This window comes from Thrips palmi, unplaced genomic scaffold (assembly GCF_012932325.1).
Source record: "Thrips palmi isolate BJ-2018 unplaced genomic scaffold, TpBJ-2018v1 HiC_scaffold_7, whole genome shotgun sequence".
NCBI lineage: Eukaryota > Metazoa > Arthropoda > Insecta > Thysanoptera > Thripidae > Thrips > Thrips palmi.
Genome location: NW_023144634.1, coordinates 3446264 through 3464410, shown reverse-complemented (window position 1 = coordinate 3464410; position 18147 = coordinate 3446264). Strand labels below are relative to the sequence as shown.

The 18147-nt window shown below is 57.4% G+C and overlaps 3 protein-coding genes across 4 annotated transcripts in view; 1 reads left to right on the top strand and 2 right to left on the bottom strand.

The window, feature by feature from the left end:
* The window catches only part of LOC117652869 (ensconsin-like), a 68275-nt gene extending 54562 nt beyond the window's left edge, over positions 1–13713 (bottom strand). For both annotated transcript variants that reach the window (XM_034398043.1, XM_034398046.1), the window contains exon 1: positions 13601–13713. In XM_034398043.1, the coding sequence (XP_034253934.1) occupies positions 13601–13646 (46 nt within the window). In that variant the 5' untranslated portion in view covers positions 13647–13713. The remainder of the gene's footprint in view (positions 1–13600) is intronic.
* Positions 12328–16957, top strand: LOC117652870 (acetyl-CoA acetyltransferase, cytosolic). Its single transcript, XM_034398047.1, has 8 exons — positions 12328–12473; positions 13622–13856; positions 14382–14616; positions 14695–14894; positions 14982–15220; positions 15299–15484; positions 15585–15747; positions 15826–16957. The coding sequence occupies exons 2-8, from the start codon at positions 13808–13810 to the stop codon at positions 15942–15944; spliced, it is 1191 nt and encodes a 396-aa protein (XP_034253938.1). The 5' UTR covers positions 12328–12473; positions 13622–13807; the 3' UTR covers positions 15945–16957.
* On the bottom strand, positions 16769–17796 carry LOC117652871 (U7 snRNA-associated Sm-like protein LSm10). Its single transcript, XM_034398048.1, has 3 exons — positions 17525–17796; positions 17243–17360; positions 16769–17168 (listed from the first exon to the last, which is right to left on the bottom strand). Exons 1-3 carry the CDS (start codon positions 17665–17667, stop codon positions 17010–17012), a joined length of 420 nt encoding a protein of 139 aa, XP_034253939.1. The 5' UTR covers positions 17668–17796; the 3' UTR covers positions 16769–17009.
* Positions 17797–18147: the final 351 nt, after the last annotated feature.

Below are 18147 nucleotides of genomic sequence, written 5' to 3'. Positions count from 1 at the left end.
GGAAGCACCACGACGACCGTCATGAGAAATTGCCGCGGCGGAAGGAAAAATGAACGTCGAGAAAGTGAGCTTGTTGCAAAATAAATTTTACCGGACTGCACTGCAGTGTGTTGGTGTGTGTGCGGGTACGCACATATTCCACGTCGTAAAGTGAATGAGGGGCTAGCGCGCGGTACGGCACGCCAATCCAAAACACCCGAGCGCCACGCAGCGCTCCGAGCGGCGCTCCGGAGCGCCACGCAACGCCGTGTTCGAATATAAAAAGAATGAACCCCATGGCAACGCAACAGCGAGGCCGCTCCTCAACAAATCGTCCCCCGCGTGGAGCACGGCGTGAGCAGCGCAAGCAGCGCAAGCGCCCTCAAATTACGCTTTAAACAACACACGCACACACACACACGCACGCGTGCAGATTAAAGCGGTCACTGTTGGCACACATATCGGCCGCCCTGCAGGCCGAAGAGACGCCGCTGCGCGTCTCTGTCGCACTCGCGGGGCGTCCCGTAGGCCCGGAGGGGTGCGAGAGAGACGGACGGCGGCTGTGGGGAGCACGCGGGCCGCCCGGTTCACACGTCGTCGGACCGACTGGCCGACATCCCAACATCGACAGGTACTTTCGGTCCTTGTTCCCTGTTCCCGCACCGCGCCTCCCAGGTCGGCCTGGCCCGCCGGTCGGCCAGGTCGGCGGGCAGCTTGCAGGCACCACGCGGAAGGGGCGGTCTTGCCCGCGGCCCCGCGCTCTCATCGCCTCATTGGCGGCCAGGCCACCATTTTCCCGGCGCCAAGCGCGAACACGACGGCCAGCGCGGCGCCTTTTGGGAAAGAAAGAAAGAGAGAGAGAGAGAGAGAGAGAGAGAGAGAGAGAGAGAGAGAGAGAGAGAGAGAGAGAGAGAGAGAGAGAGAGAGAGAGAGAGAGAGAGAGAGAGAAACGACCGGAAACACGAGAAACGTGGCTCCTCCCTTTATTTTCTTTTAAAAGCGAGTTATTCTGATAAGTGTTTTGCTAATGGTGTAGCAGTACTTTGGCAAGCACGCAGGTTTTAATTTTCAAAGTAATTGTCTAAGCCACTCCACTGACATTTTTTCCCATTTTTTTAAGATTGAAGTACCCTTTGCCACCCGTGGGGTGGCGGCGCAGGGCGGAGCAGGGTCGCAAAACGTCACCGGTTGTGAAAGGGCAAGGACGGCGATGACGATAGAAGAGGCCGGGGACGCCCCGCCGCCGAACCCAAGCCAGGCCAACAACAACAACAACAACAACAACAACAACAACAACAACAACAAAAATGGATGAAAAACAATTTAGGGGAACCTCTGTGGGGCAATAAAAATTCAAAGAGCTGCGCGGGAGCGAGCGGCGGCGGCGCGCCTCCTTTCTACGAGACCGATGTCTAATGACGGTGAGAAACACTGTCACCACCGGGCCCGGTCGGCCCGGCCCGGCCCAGATGAGCAGGGCCTGCTTCGCCTGCTTCCCACTTTCCACGGCCACATTATGGCGACCGCCACTCCAAAATGCCACCGGGACGTCGACGACGACGACGCGGTGGTGGTGCGCAGAGCGGGGCCGTGCCGCGCCGAAAGCCGCGAAGTACCCCTCCGCCCAAAAGGCAAACATTAGACTGATTCCGAACACGGCCATCGTCTTTCTCTCTCCCTCCCTCTCGCACTCGAGGGGCGTCCCGCAGGGGTGCGAGAGAGACGGCGGACCCCGGCGAGGCGAAAGGGAAAACGGGCAGGCCGACGACGACGCTTCCTCGAGTCGTTGCGTTCCAGCAAAATGATAAATACTGCAATGTCAGTGGCGGGCTGGCGGCGGGCTGGCGGCGGGCCGTTGCGTCGGCCTTGCGACACCGAGCGCTACTGCACCACCTCGGCCATCCATTCCGGGGAACGCGCCCCGAGCACGCCGTCGACGCGGCGCGACGCGGCCGCCGTGCGCGGGGTGCTTCAACGCAGAGCAGGGGGTTGCAGCGGCGCGTTCCGCGAACAGCGCCCGTTTTCACAGTGCAGGAAACGCCTCGACCAGGCCGGCCGGCCGGGCCAGGCGGACGACCGAAGCGCGTGCAGCGCAGGAGTTAAAAACGCAGCAGGAAGTTTTCAAAAAGTGCATGTATCTGTTCGGCGGCCCCCCGCACCGCGAGCCGCCGCCACTCGCCAAGCGTTTCGTCGTTCTGCCTCTCTCGCACCGCAAAGCGACATGCCCCGCGACAGAGACAGAGCGACGAACTGACTCTTCAGAATCAGTGTGCTGGTTCGTTTCGCCGACACGGCTACCTAATCAGGGCAGGCTTTAGTGCCACTTCCGGCCGCGCGCTGGCGCTGGCTTCGCGGTGCGCTTCGCGTTGGCCCGGCTTGGGCGACGCCGCAACCAGCACACTGACTCCCTGTCTGTCTCTCTCGCACCAGCACGGAAGGAGCCATGAGTGCGAGAGAGACAGCGCGACGCAACACAGTGGGCCAGAAGACCGGTGGAGGCGGCCAAAACTCTAGACGCGTTTTGAGCTCCAGAGTCGCTAAACAGGGCTCGAACCGAACGTGTGACCCCACCAATGGATTCCTCGTTCGAAGGGCAATCCATTGGTGGGGTCACTCGTTCGGTTCGAGTCCCACTTAGCGACTCTGGAGCTCAAAACGCGTCTAGAGTTTTGGCCGCCTCCACCGGTCTTCTGGCCCACTGTGCGCAAACGACTCTCGCAGTCAGTCCGCCGTGCCGATAAGAGGCAAGGCGGTGGTGGTGGGAAGCTCTCCCTTTACAAAAACAATCCGGGCGGCTCGGCCTGGCCTGACGCGGGCGGCGTTTTCAAACAGACTCACCACCGCGTGCACCTGGTGGCAAGCCTGGTGGCCGAGGTCCGGCCGTCGGCACTGTAAAGTGGGGCACGCCGGGCTCACCTGGAACACAAACAAGGCGGGTCGTTAGATCAGCAACCACAACACACTGTCTCTCTCGCACCCCAGGCGGGACGCAACGTGAGTGCGACAGAGACAGAGCGACGAACGCACTGCGCAGTGCGAGACACACGACATGGGAAGCGGCAGTGCGCGCGCCCGCGGTCGCAGAGAACATCGTCCAAAATCACGTCATACAGTGCACCGCCCTCAGGCCGGGCGCCATGGCCCCCAGTTCCGTCGAGCAGGGCTGCATCCGGGTTGCCAGGCGCCATGGCCCCTTACGACGGCGGGGTAGGCAGTCCCGTCGAGCAGGGCTGCATCCGGGTTGCCTACCCGCCAGGCGCCATGGCCCCTTACGACAGCGCGGTAGGCAGTCCCGTGGAGCAGGGCTGCATCCGGGTTGCCCACCCGCCAGGCGCCATGGCCCCTTACGACGGCAGGGTAGGCAGTCCCGTCGAGCAGGGCTGCATCCGGGTTGCCTACCCGCCATTACCATTAAGGGCTAGACCACACATGATCGTATGCCATTTCGGGCCCGACACATGCTCGCCTGCACTGCAAAACGAGACATGGCCGTCCTTACTAAGGTGACACTTTATCCCGGCGGAGAAGAACCACCAACGGCTACCCGCCAGGCGCCATGGCCCCTTACGACGGCGGGGTAGGCAGTCCCGTCGAGCAGGGCTGCATCCGGGTTGCCTATCCGCCAGGCGCCACAGAGTCGCCCCCGAAACGGGACGCAAGCTCACAGTGTGCACACGTCGGCGGCGCTCTCACGCCCAGCCCCGGCCAAGCGAAGGCCCAGCAAGGGGTCGTCCCAGCATTCGGCTATTCCTTCGCCCTGCGTCACACGCTGACGTCAACGCAGTGTCGACCAATGGCTGGCGCAGCGGCCGTGGCGCGCCCTGCCCTGCCAGGGCCATGTGCCACACCGCGCCGCGGCGGGGAAACTGACCCTCCGCAATCAAAATGGGATGCCGCGGGCAGGACGGATGGGACGCTAGCGGACGCTGGTGGCAGCCCGCCAACGAGGAACTCGCGCCAAAGGCTTCCTCCTCGTGTGTGTGTGTGTGTGTGGGTGTGTGTTGGTGAGTGAGAGCATGCTGAAGTGCATGTGGGTGTGGGGTAAGCCGGTATTCGCGGGATTACTCTCGGATTATTTGGGAAATCCCGCGGCTCAAGACACAACACAACACCCACACACTCTCTCTATCTCGAGCGAGAGAGAGAGAGAGAGAGAGAGAGAGAGAGAGAGAGAGAGAGAGAGAGAGAGAGAGAGAGAGAGAGAGAGAGAGAGAGAGAGAGAGAGAGGAAGGCCTGCCGCTGTCACTCCCAACGGGACGGTCGTCATCGGGACTGCCCTGCCGCCCCGCCGCCAGCCAGTCGCACTTGGCGAATTCGGGTCACGCCAAAAAGCCGCGCGGCGCGCGCCCAGCACACACCTGTCCTGCTGCTGGCAATGCCTGGCAGAGCCTCGTCGCTCCATCTCCCTCGCACCCGCACCGGGCGTCCCACGAGTGCGAGAGAGACAGACAGTATTCGTCCGCCGGCATGCAGCGCGCGTCGCGATGCGAGCTAGAGTGATCCACTTGGCCAGTCGGCCCAGCCAGCACCGACGCTGTGTCATTTCTTCCAACACGCCGCATGCCGCGTGAATCCAGCAGGAAGCGAGGACAAGTACAGTCCGCCTCGAAAGCGGGCGAAGCGGGCGGCGGCACCGCAATCGATTAATGTGGCTGCGCGCTGCGCTGCGCTCGCTGCGCCGAGGACGCCGAGGCCGACGCGGCGTCCGCACTGCCCGAGGCACCGCCGCCCAAATGGCGCCCAAATGTCAATAAAAACGCGGCCGGGGGAGAAGGCGGTGGAGGGTGGGGCGGCCGCAGGGCCGCAGACAGCACTGCGGGCATTTACAGTTCGCTGTTTGGAAGAGAGTGAGGATGTCGAGGTCGAGGAAACGGTGCGATTGTTGCATGTAAAATGCATTGTTCCAGGGCGAAAACGAAGAACGCGAGTTAAACCTTTCAACTGCAGACGACCTGATAATCCAAGAGTCTTTCCTGATTTCGACATCGCGTGAGCCCGGTGTAACCAGTGATTCCCTTGCGCTGACGAGGCTGTTCAACTTTGGTGGAACAGCTGGCGGGCCGCGGCGCTACCCCGCGCTGCCAGTGGCCCAGTGGCCCGCCACACCTGTGCCCGTTCCGAGTGGCGGCGCTACCCCGCGCTCGAGGGTCCCCGCTCCGACGGCTGGAGGCGCGGGGTATGGCCGGCCGCGCCGATCCGCGTCGCGACCGGCGCCTGCACACTGACTGAGCGTCTGTATCTCTCTCTCGCACGCGTACGGGGCGCCCCACGGGTGCGAGAGAGACGGAGCGCCGAAAACGACTCTGGCTGGCTGGCGTGGCCCGGGCCGCCGACGCCCGAACCGGCCCGACCGACGCCTGTCACACGGTCAGACGCCACTCCCGAACCCGAAACAATCGAGGCAGGCGCGAGGCGCGAGGCCGGCCGGCTTGAACCACTTTGTAGTAAAATTGATTTACGGTGGGCCGGCGGGCCGGGCTGGCCAGGCCCGGCGCCCTTATGCTAATCATAGAACACACGCGGCGCGGAGCAGAGCCACCCACCAGGCGCGGATCCAGTGGGGGGCCGAGGACAATTGACCCCCCCCTCTTTTTTGGCCCCTGGACAGCCGCCTGAAAAGTGGAAGAAAGCCGCACTCTGCCCCCTCCCTCGGGCCGGCCCTGGATCCGCCACTGCGCGGAGGGCAAAGGGCGCGGCACTGCGAGGCAGACGACGCAGACACGACAGAGCCACAGGTTGACAGCCGACGAGATAACGGCTGTCAAATGCACCTCGCGTCGGCCTGGCGGACCGACAGCCCGCTCATTCTCGTCGCTCTGTCTCTCTCGCGCCCCCACGGGCCCCACGGGGCACGCCCCATCGCGACGCCGGGGCTGCTCGGAATCAGACCGCAGGACACGGACAGGACCCCGACAGCGGGAGGCTGAAATCGAAGATTCTCCGTCCCTGTCGCACTCACGGAGCGCGCCGTATGGGTGCGAGAGAGACAGAGGATGCCCCCGGACACAGAAGGGGGCTATTCTCGGCGCGACTTCTTTGCATCTACGTCGGTTATTTACGACAAAGGGCCACGGCACTGCGAGGGACGCGACACGGGACGGACGGACAGACGGACGGCCTCTTTCGTCTCCACCGGAGCGTGTCCTTTACTACGGCACTCATCTTCGGCGGGGAGGCGCGGCCAGGGCACAGTGGGCCAGAAGACCGGTGGAGGCGGCCGAAACTCTAAACGCGTTTTGAGCTCCAGAGTCGCTAAAAGGGACTCGAACCGAGCGTGTGACCCCACCAATGGATTCCTCGTTCGAAGAGCAATCCATTGGTGGGGTCACACGTTCGGTTCGAGTCCCATTTAGCGACTCTGGAGCTCAACACGCGTCTTGAGTTTTGGCCGCCTCCACCGGTCTTCTAGCCCACTGTGCAGCGGGGCCGGGGTGTCCGTGGGAGAGTGAGAGAGCAGGGTGCATCGCCGGGCATTTTTAGCAGTGATGTATCGATGGCAAGGTCAGCCTGCTTTCCTCATTTTTTTCCAGCCCGACGCGCCGAGCCGCAGTGCCGCAGCGCCGCAGCCACCGAGTCCGCGAGGTGGTGGTGTACCACGTCAGCGTGACGACAGCCTCGGCCCAGCCAATCCGATCCCGAGGCGGTTACATCACGCAGGAGGACATGATCCCCCCAATCGATGCAGTGCGAAAGCCAGTCGAGTGCACTGTAAACGTCTCGCGGTGAAAGGCTGCGCCGACACATTACGGTGGAGATTTTCTCCAATAAATTCGACAAAATATCTGTAATGACACAATGCATTTTTCAGAGGCAAGTCACAAAGTCAACTGCACCGCCATAACGTGAAGAATTTCTACTACACTACAATATCTTCGCTACAAGGCTTTGAGAGTGGTTCACACGGTTCACTGCAGCATTGTGTGACGCCAGACCCCCGGCCTTGGGATTCGGAGGGCCTCGACCTTGGCCACTTCGAGTGTACAGCCCGTCGCAGCGACCCGAAGGCCCAAACTTCCGGAAACTTCCCACATCCAGATAGACAATCGTCGGAAGCAAATCTCGGAGTTTCTCGCACCAGGCGGCGCGGCCCCAAAAACTAGGGCGCGGGAACAAGCAACCCCCGACACGACGGCCTGCTTGGGCGGGCAGGCGAGCTGCACCGGTCCAACTTGCTCCCCGACGGCAACCCGCTTCCCCCGGAACCCCCGGACGGCGTCGAGGCGAGATTGATGCCCCACCCCACCCCCTCCCCGTCCGCCTCCAGGCGATGAAGGTCGGCGTGGCCGCGTGCCCGCCGGGTTGCATAACTGCCGGCAACCAGGCGCCAGCCAGCGCCAGCCAGGTCGGGCGGGGCGGAGCCGCCGGGAACCACCCCCGGCGGCGTAACGCCGACAGACACGCGATGAGCTCGGCGTCGTCGCCGCCACCACGCCGTCGTCGTCTCGCCGAGACCGCGGCGGTCATGTCGTACCACAGGGGTGACGTCACGGACTCACGGCCTCCCGGCGCCGCGATCAATGGAAGGCCCGACGGGTACCGCGGCACCCGGAGCAGCCGGGGACGCCGGAGGCTCGCGTTGGGGTCCGGAGGGGCCGCCGCGGTCCTGGACTTGGTTTGGGTCCACTCTGGAAGGGGCCGCCTGGACGTCCTGGAAGGAACTGGAGTGTCCAGTGGGTGGGAACGGAGGGACGGGTGGGGGCCTCCAAATTGCCGCGGCATGTGAGTCACCGCTAGGTCGGGCCTCGGGGCCGAGCAGAGCGCGGAGCGGAGGCCCAGCACGGGGTCCAGCAGACTCATTCCGAGAGTCGCTCCGTCTCTCTCGCACCTGTGCGCGACGCCCCACGAGTGCGAGAGAGACAGAGCGACGCTCTTTTTTCTAGTGGACTGGCAGCACTCGCTCCGCTCCACGAGAGAGGGCGCACCGCGCCACTGTTCAAAGCAGCGAGTCGCCACGCGTGACGGAGGGGCATCTCTAATGCGAGCGAGCGGCGCCCCATTTGCCTGACAAGCCGCCCCACCCAGCCACCCCCAGCGGGGCCCCGCCCTTGCCAGGGCCGCCACGCCCCGCCCCGCCCAGGCTGGCCACAGGCCGTCCGTCCACGGCCCGGGCCTGGGCCGCCAGGTCGCAGACGAGTCGCAGGTGCCACAGGTGAGGTCATCAAGTCTGCCACTTCATTATTGAGCCGGCGGTCGTGTGTGCCACTTTCAATCAAGCTCGCTTTGCGCCGCGCTGGAGGGGGAGGCGGTCGCAGCAACGCGTAGCACCGCGTAGCACACGTGTAGGGATCTTTCGAGATCCGCGCTAAGAGCGCAAAGTGACTACAGCGTTTATAGAGTCTGATAGAGTCGCTAGCCACAGCTGGTAGCAGCCGCTTAGAGCTAGCAGGCTCGCGTATGCATCGCGGGGCGTAGCACCGCGTAGCACCGCGTAGCACCGCGTAGCACCGCGTAGCACCGCGTAGCACCGCGTAGACCCGTAGCACCTCGTGCACGCGTGCAGCGAGAGGGTGGAGCCGCATACAGGGCCGCGGGGTGAAGCGCGGGCTCCAGCGGCGGCTCCAGCGGCCGTCGCGGCTCCAGTGGGTGGCGAAGGGCGGGAGGGCGCGCGGCTGGAGGGCTGGACTTTCCTGGCGAAATCAATCATGCAAAGCCTGGGCCAGCAAGCCGAGGGCCACCCTAGACACACGCCTCTCCAGGGCACTCCAGGGCCGGCTGGGCCATTTAGGGTCGTCCAGGGCCATCCGCGCGCCCATGCAGGGCCATCCCGGCGCCCGGGCATCCATCCAGCACCGAGCCCAGCACGCCCCAACGGACCCAATGAGGTGACCACGAGGTGACCACGACCACTGAGCCAGCAGGGGTCCGTAACTTGACTCGCTTCCACTTCGACACCTCGTCAAGCCTCGCGCGGGAGAACCCCCAGTGTGCCGGGACGGCGAGGCGTTCGGGACACTTCGCATGCATCATGAGTGCAAACACAAAGTTTGCTTGTTGCGTCACACGCCCGTCTCGTATGCGCGACGATAGATAAAAGCAGTCTCGCTGTCACCGAGCGCCGAGAGGATCGAACCTCGAACCGCGGGACCCGCGCGTGCTTCTCGTCTCTCTCGCACTCATGAAGCGTCCGGCCGTCGAGGCGCGAGCATGAGGGAAGGGTGCCCTTCTCCCTGGCGCGAGAGACGGGGCGACGACACGGCGCCCTCGGCACCGCCGCCCCGAGGTCGACGCGTTCGATTGTTCGATTAGTGGTCGGACTCGACTCGAGCCAGGTAACGGTCGCGTGTAGTACACTGTGCGCGGCTTGCCCACGCTCATTTACCCTCATTACCATTTTCCATTACATCCGCCGTGTCGAGTGTCACTGGGACAACTAACTCGGACGCGTTCGGCAACGGGCGCGGTGCGGTGCGGTGCGGTGCGCGCCGCGGCGAGGGTTGGCTGAGCGTGACGCGTGGCGGGCTGCGTGCCAAACACGCCGCCTCTCTCCCTCTCCCTCTCTCCCTCTCCCCCTCTCTCTCGCTCGCACTGCTCCAGATGGCGGTGCTGCACTTGGCGCGGCGGGGGCGGCCGAGCGCGACGGGCCGCAAGAGAGCGCGGCAGGGCGGGCAGGGTGCTGCTGGAACAACGCCGAACCGCGCTGGAGCCGCTCCGAAACGCACTGGAAGCCGCTGGAACCACTCCGCACCGCGCCAAAAAGGCACTGCCACTGCACTGTTGGTACACACACTGGCTGCGCGGGGGGACGGGACGGGACGGGGCGTGGGAGTGCCCGGTCGGCCCGGTCGCAGTCGTTGCCTTATCGAACGAACCGGCGCCTCTACTGCACCACCACGTTGACACACCACTCGCCTTCTAGAGGGCGCTCCAGCCGCACCATCGCCGCACGCACCGCTCTCGTCACGTGACCACGCCGTCTCGCCGTCACGCCGTCCACGCCGTCCTCGCCGTCCACGCCGTCCTCGCCGTCCACGTGGCGCGAGTCGCAAGTCGAGCCCACGACGGCGGCGCGCACGGGATTCGGCCGCGGGGATCGAAGCCGGCGCCGCGACTGCGGAGTGGAGCGCGGCGTCCCCACGGCGTCCCCTCGGCGGCCACCCTCTGACTCACCCTGTGTGACGTCACCGCGGCGCCACCACACTGCACTACACCGGCCGGGGTTCGAACCAGGGTCCGCGGCCACCACCTTCCCCGGCACTCGTTGCAGCCGGAATGGGAGCGCCACGGGCCGCGCCTCGCGAGCCTCGCGGCATGGCGCCCCTGGCTGGGCCTGCCTGCCGGCCTCGGGCCGATTCCGAGGGGCGGGTCCCGTCGGCCTGTCTCTCTCGCACCCACACGGGGCGCCCCGTGAGAGCGAGAGAGAGATCTCGTGCTCGGAATCGGCCCGCTGGCCTGCGAGTGGAGGTGTGACGAGGCGTTGCGTCCAGCTGCGTCCGAAGCGCCTCCAGCGGGCCTCCAGCGGGCCTCCAGCCACGCAGGGGGGAAGCCCCCCCGCACGCAGCCGGGCGTGGCTCGGCGCGGTGCAGGTGCACGTGCTGGAAGGGCCGGGGCCGCGATGGATGTGGGGGCTTGCGTAGCTGCTAAACCCTCCACCCGGGCCCCGGGCCTCACCCCGAGCCCCCCCTCACGCAACTGGCTTGGCCGGCGCGGGGGGGACGCCGCAAACGCTGTCAGGCATGCATATGAGCAGGGGGCACTGCCATGCCAGCCGCGCCGGCCGAGCCAGCCACCCTTTCAATCCATTAAACGGCCACGCACGGCGGCGCCGCAGGCAGAGTGGGAGGGATCTCGCTCGCACTCGTTGGGCGTGAGAGAGAGACAGACCGTTCGGAGTCAGCCAGGGGGCGGTGCCTGCGAGGCGCCTGGCTACGCCACTGCCGCAGCCCCCCTCGCTCCAGGCTATCCAGGCCCAAGCGACGCGCCATCCTGGGGGACCGCCACTGCTGCTGCGGCCTGGGGCAGGCCTGGGGCCCCGCCACCGGCACCGAGGTTCGATACCCCCTTCACCCAGCAGCCACGCAGCCGCCTAAAAATAGAGCGAGAGAGAGAAAGAGAAAGACGCCGAGGGGCTGGCAGGCCGGGCGCGTTAACACGAAAGGCAATCGGAGGGACAGAGGGCGCCACTGTGGGGAAGGATGGCGCCAAACGTGTGGACGCGGCGAGAGGACTCAGTGGGTCAGGGCGTCAGGGGACCGAGTGTGGGTTGGGACGCGGGGAGTGCCACGGCCCGGTCCATTCCGCACGTCCGGGACGGCGTTGTCATGACAACGTCGTCGTCGGCGTCCGTCACGCCACCGCGTCCACGTCGTCCACGTCGTCGCGGTCACCGCGACGACGTCAGCGTCGCGGCCCAGCTGAGCAGCGTCCGAGGGTCGCGGCGTCGCGGCGGCACGACATCGGCGGCCAGCCGGGCACAGTCCAGTCCGGTGTGCACAGCACTGCAAAGCACTGCGAAGCACTGCGAAGGCTCGCTGAGACGACGCCCCCTCCCCTTCCCCACCTGCCAGCCAGCCGGGCCAGCGGTGCACATCCGGTGGTGGGCTGCAGAGATAATTGAGCTTGATAACGCGCGCACCGAAATGACCAACAGAGTAGCGACTTGTAGGTCAAAACGCGACAAAACGACGACATGTAAAACGAAACCAAAGTCTAGCTCGGCTCATCCATATGTACCGACCGGGCCGCGCGGCGTTCGCCCGTTCGGCCCAAAGTGCCCCCGGCGCGGCAGCGGCGGCAGCGTCGCGACGCCGAGGCGTGGCGTGGCGCGGCGGGGAGCGGCGGTCCTGACCGGAAGTAGCAGGACACCACGCAACAACAGCGGGCGGGACGCGGTACGTCGCCAGCACCGCGACGACGCGACGCGACGCCCGCGGCTGGACGCTGGACAGCGCGGCTCGGCGCGGCTCGCACGCCGTCCAGCGGCACGGCGGCACGGCGCAGCGGCAGGGCGCAGGAGGCGCAGGGCAGGGCGGCCGCGGAGGCGTCTTGGTGGGAGTGTAGGGTCTAGTTCACTGCCAGCTAAATCCATCCCACATCCCGCCGGCCGCCGCCACCACGCCGCGGCGAGGCAGGGCGTGGCAGGGCGTGGCAGGGCGGGGCGGGGCGGGGCGGCGGGGCGGGGCGGGGGCGGGGCGGGGCGGGCGGGCGGGGGGGCGGGCGTGGCAGGGGGCGTTGGTCTCGCGACGCATCGTGTCTCGCCGGTCTCGTCACATCACACCCCGGTTCGTTTCGTCGGGACTCTCCACTCCTGCTCCCCCTTCCCCTCGCCTCGCCGTCGCCCTTTGGACCCTCCTCTCCCCTTCCCGTCCCCCTCCCCTCGACCCCCATGCCGGTAGTCCTGAGGCTCCTTGCAGGTTCAATCTGTCGCCTTTGGTCTTTGCAGCTTCACTCGACTTCTTTTGGGCGCACGCGGACCCACACTGCAGTGCATGCCGTCAGCCAGCAGCCCCAGGCCAAGCAAGCAGGACCCTTCCGTCTAACGGGCCATTCATTTCACGGTGAGTGAAATTAAAGGGAGGTCAAAGAAAACCACATATGGTCGGTGCAAAAGGCCTGTCCAGGTTTACTGGGTCTTTGCGGTCTGGTCCGACATGACTCGTCACAATGTAGCAGCCCTGGTACGTAAGCTCAAAATAGTAATAAGTCAAAGTTCATAGTTGAAAAGGAAAAAGGCATAAAAATGGATTATAAAGTACTTAATGCCACTGAGTAAAAAGTTACAACTGGTACTGTCATTCTGTTATCGACACATGACCGAAAAATGGAGAGGTCACAATTGACAGCACACACACTAACACACACATATAAAAAATTGAGTCACTATCACATGGTGGTTAAAAATATTTAATTGTGACACAGACAGAGGTAACAATAATAGCCCCTCTTAATAATGAAATTTTGCGAGTAATCTACAATTTATAAAACACTAGCAGCTGACTGTCAAACACAACATGGCAAAATTTATAAAATTTGAATATGGTAAATATTTTATGAATAAGTTTTTCCTACTTATAAGGAAATTCAAATTTAGGAAATACAAACAATTTACTAGAAGGGTGGTGGAAGAAGATATATTGGGGTGATGACAAAACATCAACAAAGTTGAGCCATATATATGGGAAAGTGTCATACTCAAAGTGATGACAGATAGTAACCAAAACAATGTTTGCTTGACAGAATGAAAAAAGCACCAACAATATGTTTAAACTGCGATTTTGCTGGAGGACAAAACTTTAATAGGCCAAGAGTACAGTATACTTGTACTTAGGCCTCCCATTACTGCTAGTCTTCTGCTTGCTCACGACCCCCACAAAGACTGGCAATATTGTGTGACGACGCCATAAGTCAGGCCCGAGGATATTTTTGAGGAAATTATAAGGACAACACCGACATTGAACTGCTGTCAGACAGAATAGGAAGCCCCGAGCTTTAAATTGATAAAAGTTAAAACCATGTATGGGCCTGGGCAAAAACCTGCCAGCACCAGAAGAGAATTCAAACCCAAATTTCTCGGAACATACAGGCCTCACACGCAAACTACCACAGTAATAAGATGAACACGGGTGAAATAATGGTTCTGCGAAATGAGAAAGTAATCCAGCGGTGGCAAAGACGTCACTTTTACCTGTATTTTCCGGTGTCTCAGCTACGGGGTCCCTGGCGTCGGCCATCTTAGCACCAGTCACTGAGGACTCTGGGTAAAAAACAACAAGGAGAAGAAATTGAACAGTCGAGCATCGGATCACGGAGCGACGCGTCGTCGTCACCACAACAGCTGAGCTGCTGCAGACGACACATTCTCCGCCAAGTTTTCCAGGACTTAGCTTGAAAAATGACTGAAAAGGAAGTGTACATTGTGTCTGCCGTGCGCACCCCGATCGGTACGTCGCAGGGCTCCCACTTCTCAGGGATGCTCTCTTGAATTTGCCTTGTCCACCACCTTTTTAGTGGTCGGTAACCTCAGCTTGCACTGTGTTTCATCATGTTTTCCTGTTTTGTTAAATGACATGTCGCATTTCTCTTTGGTCTGTCCATCAAAATTGGATATAAAGTTACGTTTCATTAGAATACCTTGGACAAACAATTCATCCCATCCTGTTTCATCACAAACGTAACCTCTCCTGCCTCCCTACTGGGAATGGATTCCCCTTATTTTGAATTTTCCACTATTAAAAGCACTCCTATGAAAATTTCCCCTGGTACTTAATTGCATTTTAAGTTTCCCGAGTTTTCCCATTCTGTTCACTGAACAGAAAAGAATAATTTTTCATTCAATGTTATGACTCACAAAAGAGAAAGTTAACTTTCTCCTAATTTTTTTGATGACCTCCCAGGGTGTTGCCATGAATTGATTCATAAATCCTTCATACACTGCCTCTTTTTTCACACCTTTCATCTACTTGCAGGTTCGTTTATGGGAGCATTTACAGACGTCCCAGCCCACGAGCTGGGAAGTGTTGCAGTAAAAGAGGCTGTTGCTCGAGCAAAAATTTCACCTGAGGATGTCTGCGAGGTGATTATGGGTCAGGCCTTGACTGCAGGCCAAGGCCAGAATCCAGCTCGCAACACCTTAATCAAAGCTGGCATTCCGCAAAGTGCTACTGCTCACATTATTTCAATGTTGTGTGGATCAGGGTTAAAGTATGTCCATCGTTTAGAAATCAACTCTGCTTGTATCTTGTGATTTTGTGTTACTCATACCATTTGGTAATTTTTCAGAGCTGTGGCTTCTGCTTACCAAGCTATCCGAAGTGGGGATTCCAATGTGGTTGTGTGTGGTGGGCAGGAATCCATGACTCGGGCCCCTCATGTGTCCTTTCTACGAGCTGGTGTGAAGATGGGAGATACGCAATTGAAGGATTCCATGATTTTAGATGGGTTGACGGATGTATTCCACAATATTCACATGGGAGTTACAGGTATATAATAAATATTATGACAACACTTTTAAAAAATTTATATATTTTTTTTTAGCTTTTTAATTTAACCAATGAATACTCTAACAGCTGAAAACTTGGCAACCAAATACGATATTTCACGTGAAGATCAAGATGCATATGCATGTGAATCACAGAAACGAGTGCAAAAGGCAACTGAGGCAGGATTCTTCAAAGCCGAAATAGTTCCTGTGAGTGTCAAAGGACCCGGCCGCAATGCTCAACTAGTTTCAATATCTCAAGATGAATTTCCCCAGAAAGATGTCTCTATTGAGGCTTTGACCAAGCTGCGAGCAGTTTTCAAAAAGGTTTGGACTTCAGAAAATGACACTTTACTGAACTAACGCACTGTATAGCTATGAGGAAAATATTGCACCCTATTTCAGGATGGCACTGTTACTGCAGGAAATGCATCTGGAATCAACGATGGGGCCGCCGCTTTGGTGCTAATGTCCAAGGAAGAAGCTCTTAAGCGAGGTTCGCCTGTACTGGCAAAAATAATTGCCTATGCTCAAGCTGGGTGTGACCCAGCAATCATGGGTATAGGACCTGTGCCTGCAGTAAATGCTCTGGTAACAATGTGTTGTTTTTTTGTGTTTTTTTAATTAATAAGGAAGAGTCACATTGTGTGTCTTGAAACTTTTACTATCTATTGGTTATTTCTGTTGACAGCTGAAGAAAGCTGGATGGACTAAAGATGAGGTAGACCTATGGGAACTGAATGAGGCATTTGCTGCCCAAAGTTTAGCTGTGCTGAAGGAGCTGAAACTCAACCCATCTAAGGTCAACATTCAAGGGGGAGCTATCTCTCTTGGACACCCTATTGGAGCATCAGGTAATTTTTTTTCCTATTGGTAATACTAATGTATGCTCATAGAACACATCATGTGAAACCTTTCTTTTTCAATTGCAGGAGCTCGAGTTCTAGTGACACTGCTCCATGCTCTCAAGCGAACTGGAGGCAAAAAGGGTGTAGCTGCCTTGTGCGTTGGTGGAGGCATTGGGGTGAGTATGGCTGTAGAATGTCTATAGGCTCAGATCTATTATTCGAGTCAAGACTATTATGCATAAAGGTGTAAAAAAAATTGTTAAAAACACTGATCTATGAAATATCAGTTACCATGGGCCCTGTTGTTATCATATATCAAATTTTATTGACCGTTGGGAAATTTAATCCCCTTTTCCTGAAATGTAGAAGTATTTTTACAAATCTTACTGAAAGGAACTTTTGCCATTTGGATTTCTTGTCCCCTGTAATAATTTTATTGTTAAGTTGTATGTAGACTGTATTTTCTGTAATGACTTCAGCTCAAAAGTGCATCTGAATGAGATTACCAGCTACCTAATATTGTTAGATATTATGTAATTTATTTTTCACCTATCATCCTCTACTTTCTGTCTGTATTATTTTTGTCTTGTAGAATTACCCAAATTCACAGGTGCATAGTTTCTCTAAGCACACATTTGTGCCATACTCAATATCATGTGTTAAAGTATTATCATTTCTATTTATTCTAAGAATTGAGCTGGTCACTTGTCATTAGACTAAGATTGCTATTACTGTTTTTTTAATTATTTATGTTTTTCAGAACGGTTTTATTGATCTTTCCTTTGCTTTTGCATATGGTTTTAAGGGTTACCATCCTTCTACTTCTTCATTGATAATACTGTAGTTGATTCATTTTCTCTGTCTTCCATGTTTCATTGTGATACATCAACTGTTATTTTCATACACTGTATATTTAACAAAATCTAATGATTTTCTTAAGAGATCTGCTAAGTCCTTTATCAATCATTGTTTTTTCTTGACTGAGAGGAAAAGGGCGTGTTGGGGCCATGAATTACAACACACAATGTAAATTGTATCACCCAGGTGTAATTTTAAGTCTGAACTTTCAACTTGTGACAATACATATAAAATTATCCCTCCAATGCATACCTGTATACTAAGTCTTGCATGGGAATCTGTTATTTTGTAGTAAACATATATCTGCATCAATTTTACACTAGATTTTGAAAAGCATCAATATAATAATGTTATGAAATTCCGATTGATTAATTTTCTTCCACCTCTGAACTATACATACATTAACACATCTACGATTCTTCTTTCTTCATCTGCCGTTTCTCTTTAAGTTTTCGAACACGTTCCACAGTTTCTGCCTGTCTTCGCAATGTTTTAGGTTTAACAACTTGCTTGTCTTGTTTGACTTGGGAACGATTCACAAATGTTTCAACAGACTTTAACATATCTATCTGAGAAACACAATAACAATACAGATTAGTCACAAAGTCTTCAAAGGTGAAATCGCTGCTCATTCAGTACTTACATGTGGCGGAATATGCACGTATCGTAAATTCCGTGCATGCACAAAAAAGTTATCAAAAAGGTGAGGTTTGCCACTGGCATCTCGAAACAGAACATGAGACATATCTACGTTCATATACCTGTGATAAAAATTACAACATAAATTGGTATTTTCTTATGTGTCATAACCTAGTAGCTCATGCTGGCAACAGAGTGTAGCTCTTGGAAAAAATCCAAATTGGCCAACCATTCTTCAACTGTTCATTTACTCTTTGTTGCTCATGCTATTAAGGTAAACACTTACGGGTCACACCGAACAATTTTTCCTGTTACTGATGCTCCATTTCTGAGGTCCACTGTTGTCTGTTGACCTTTCAGTGTCATGAGTAGACACACAAGTGTGTTGTAGCATAAGTGTTTTTCCTTGGATGGCAATCCGGCCTCCATTTGAACCGATAACTCCTTCCGTAGAAGTTTTCTTCTGTTTTGCCAGTGAAAGAAGCCTCTTTCGTCTGTGAAGAAAACCCCTTCCGAAGAGTTCGTCTGCTTCCAGCTTCCCGCACTAAAATGTAAATAAACAGGATGCCACAACAAGCAACACTTATATTTTTAGACCATGTTTTAAATTTCAATCCACAAAAGTCCAACAAAATAGGAAACGACACCGGAAGGAACGAAGGCATTATACTCGATCCAACTGAAAACGAAAGTGTAAAACAGTCGCATTTTACTAAAAAATTTCCGTTCAGGACAGTTGGCTGCACCGCGTCAGAAGTCCCTAGGGGAGAGGCGGACGTTTCAAACCACTCGCAGAACTGTCCAGAGCCACGATTCATCCCCACTCCACTTGATGGCCATTCGGAGCACTGTAGCGCCAGTGACTGCAAACGAGCATTGTTCATTGAACAAAATTCGATTAGCCTCCCA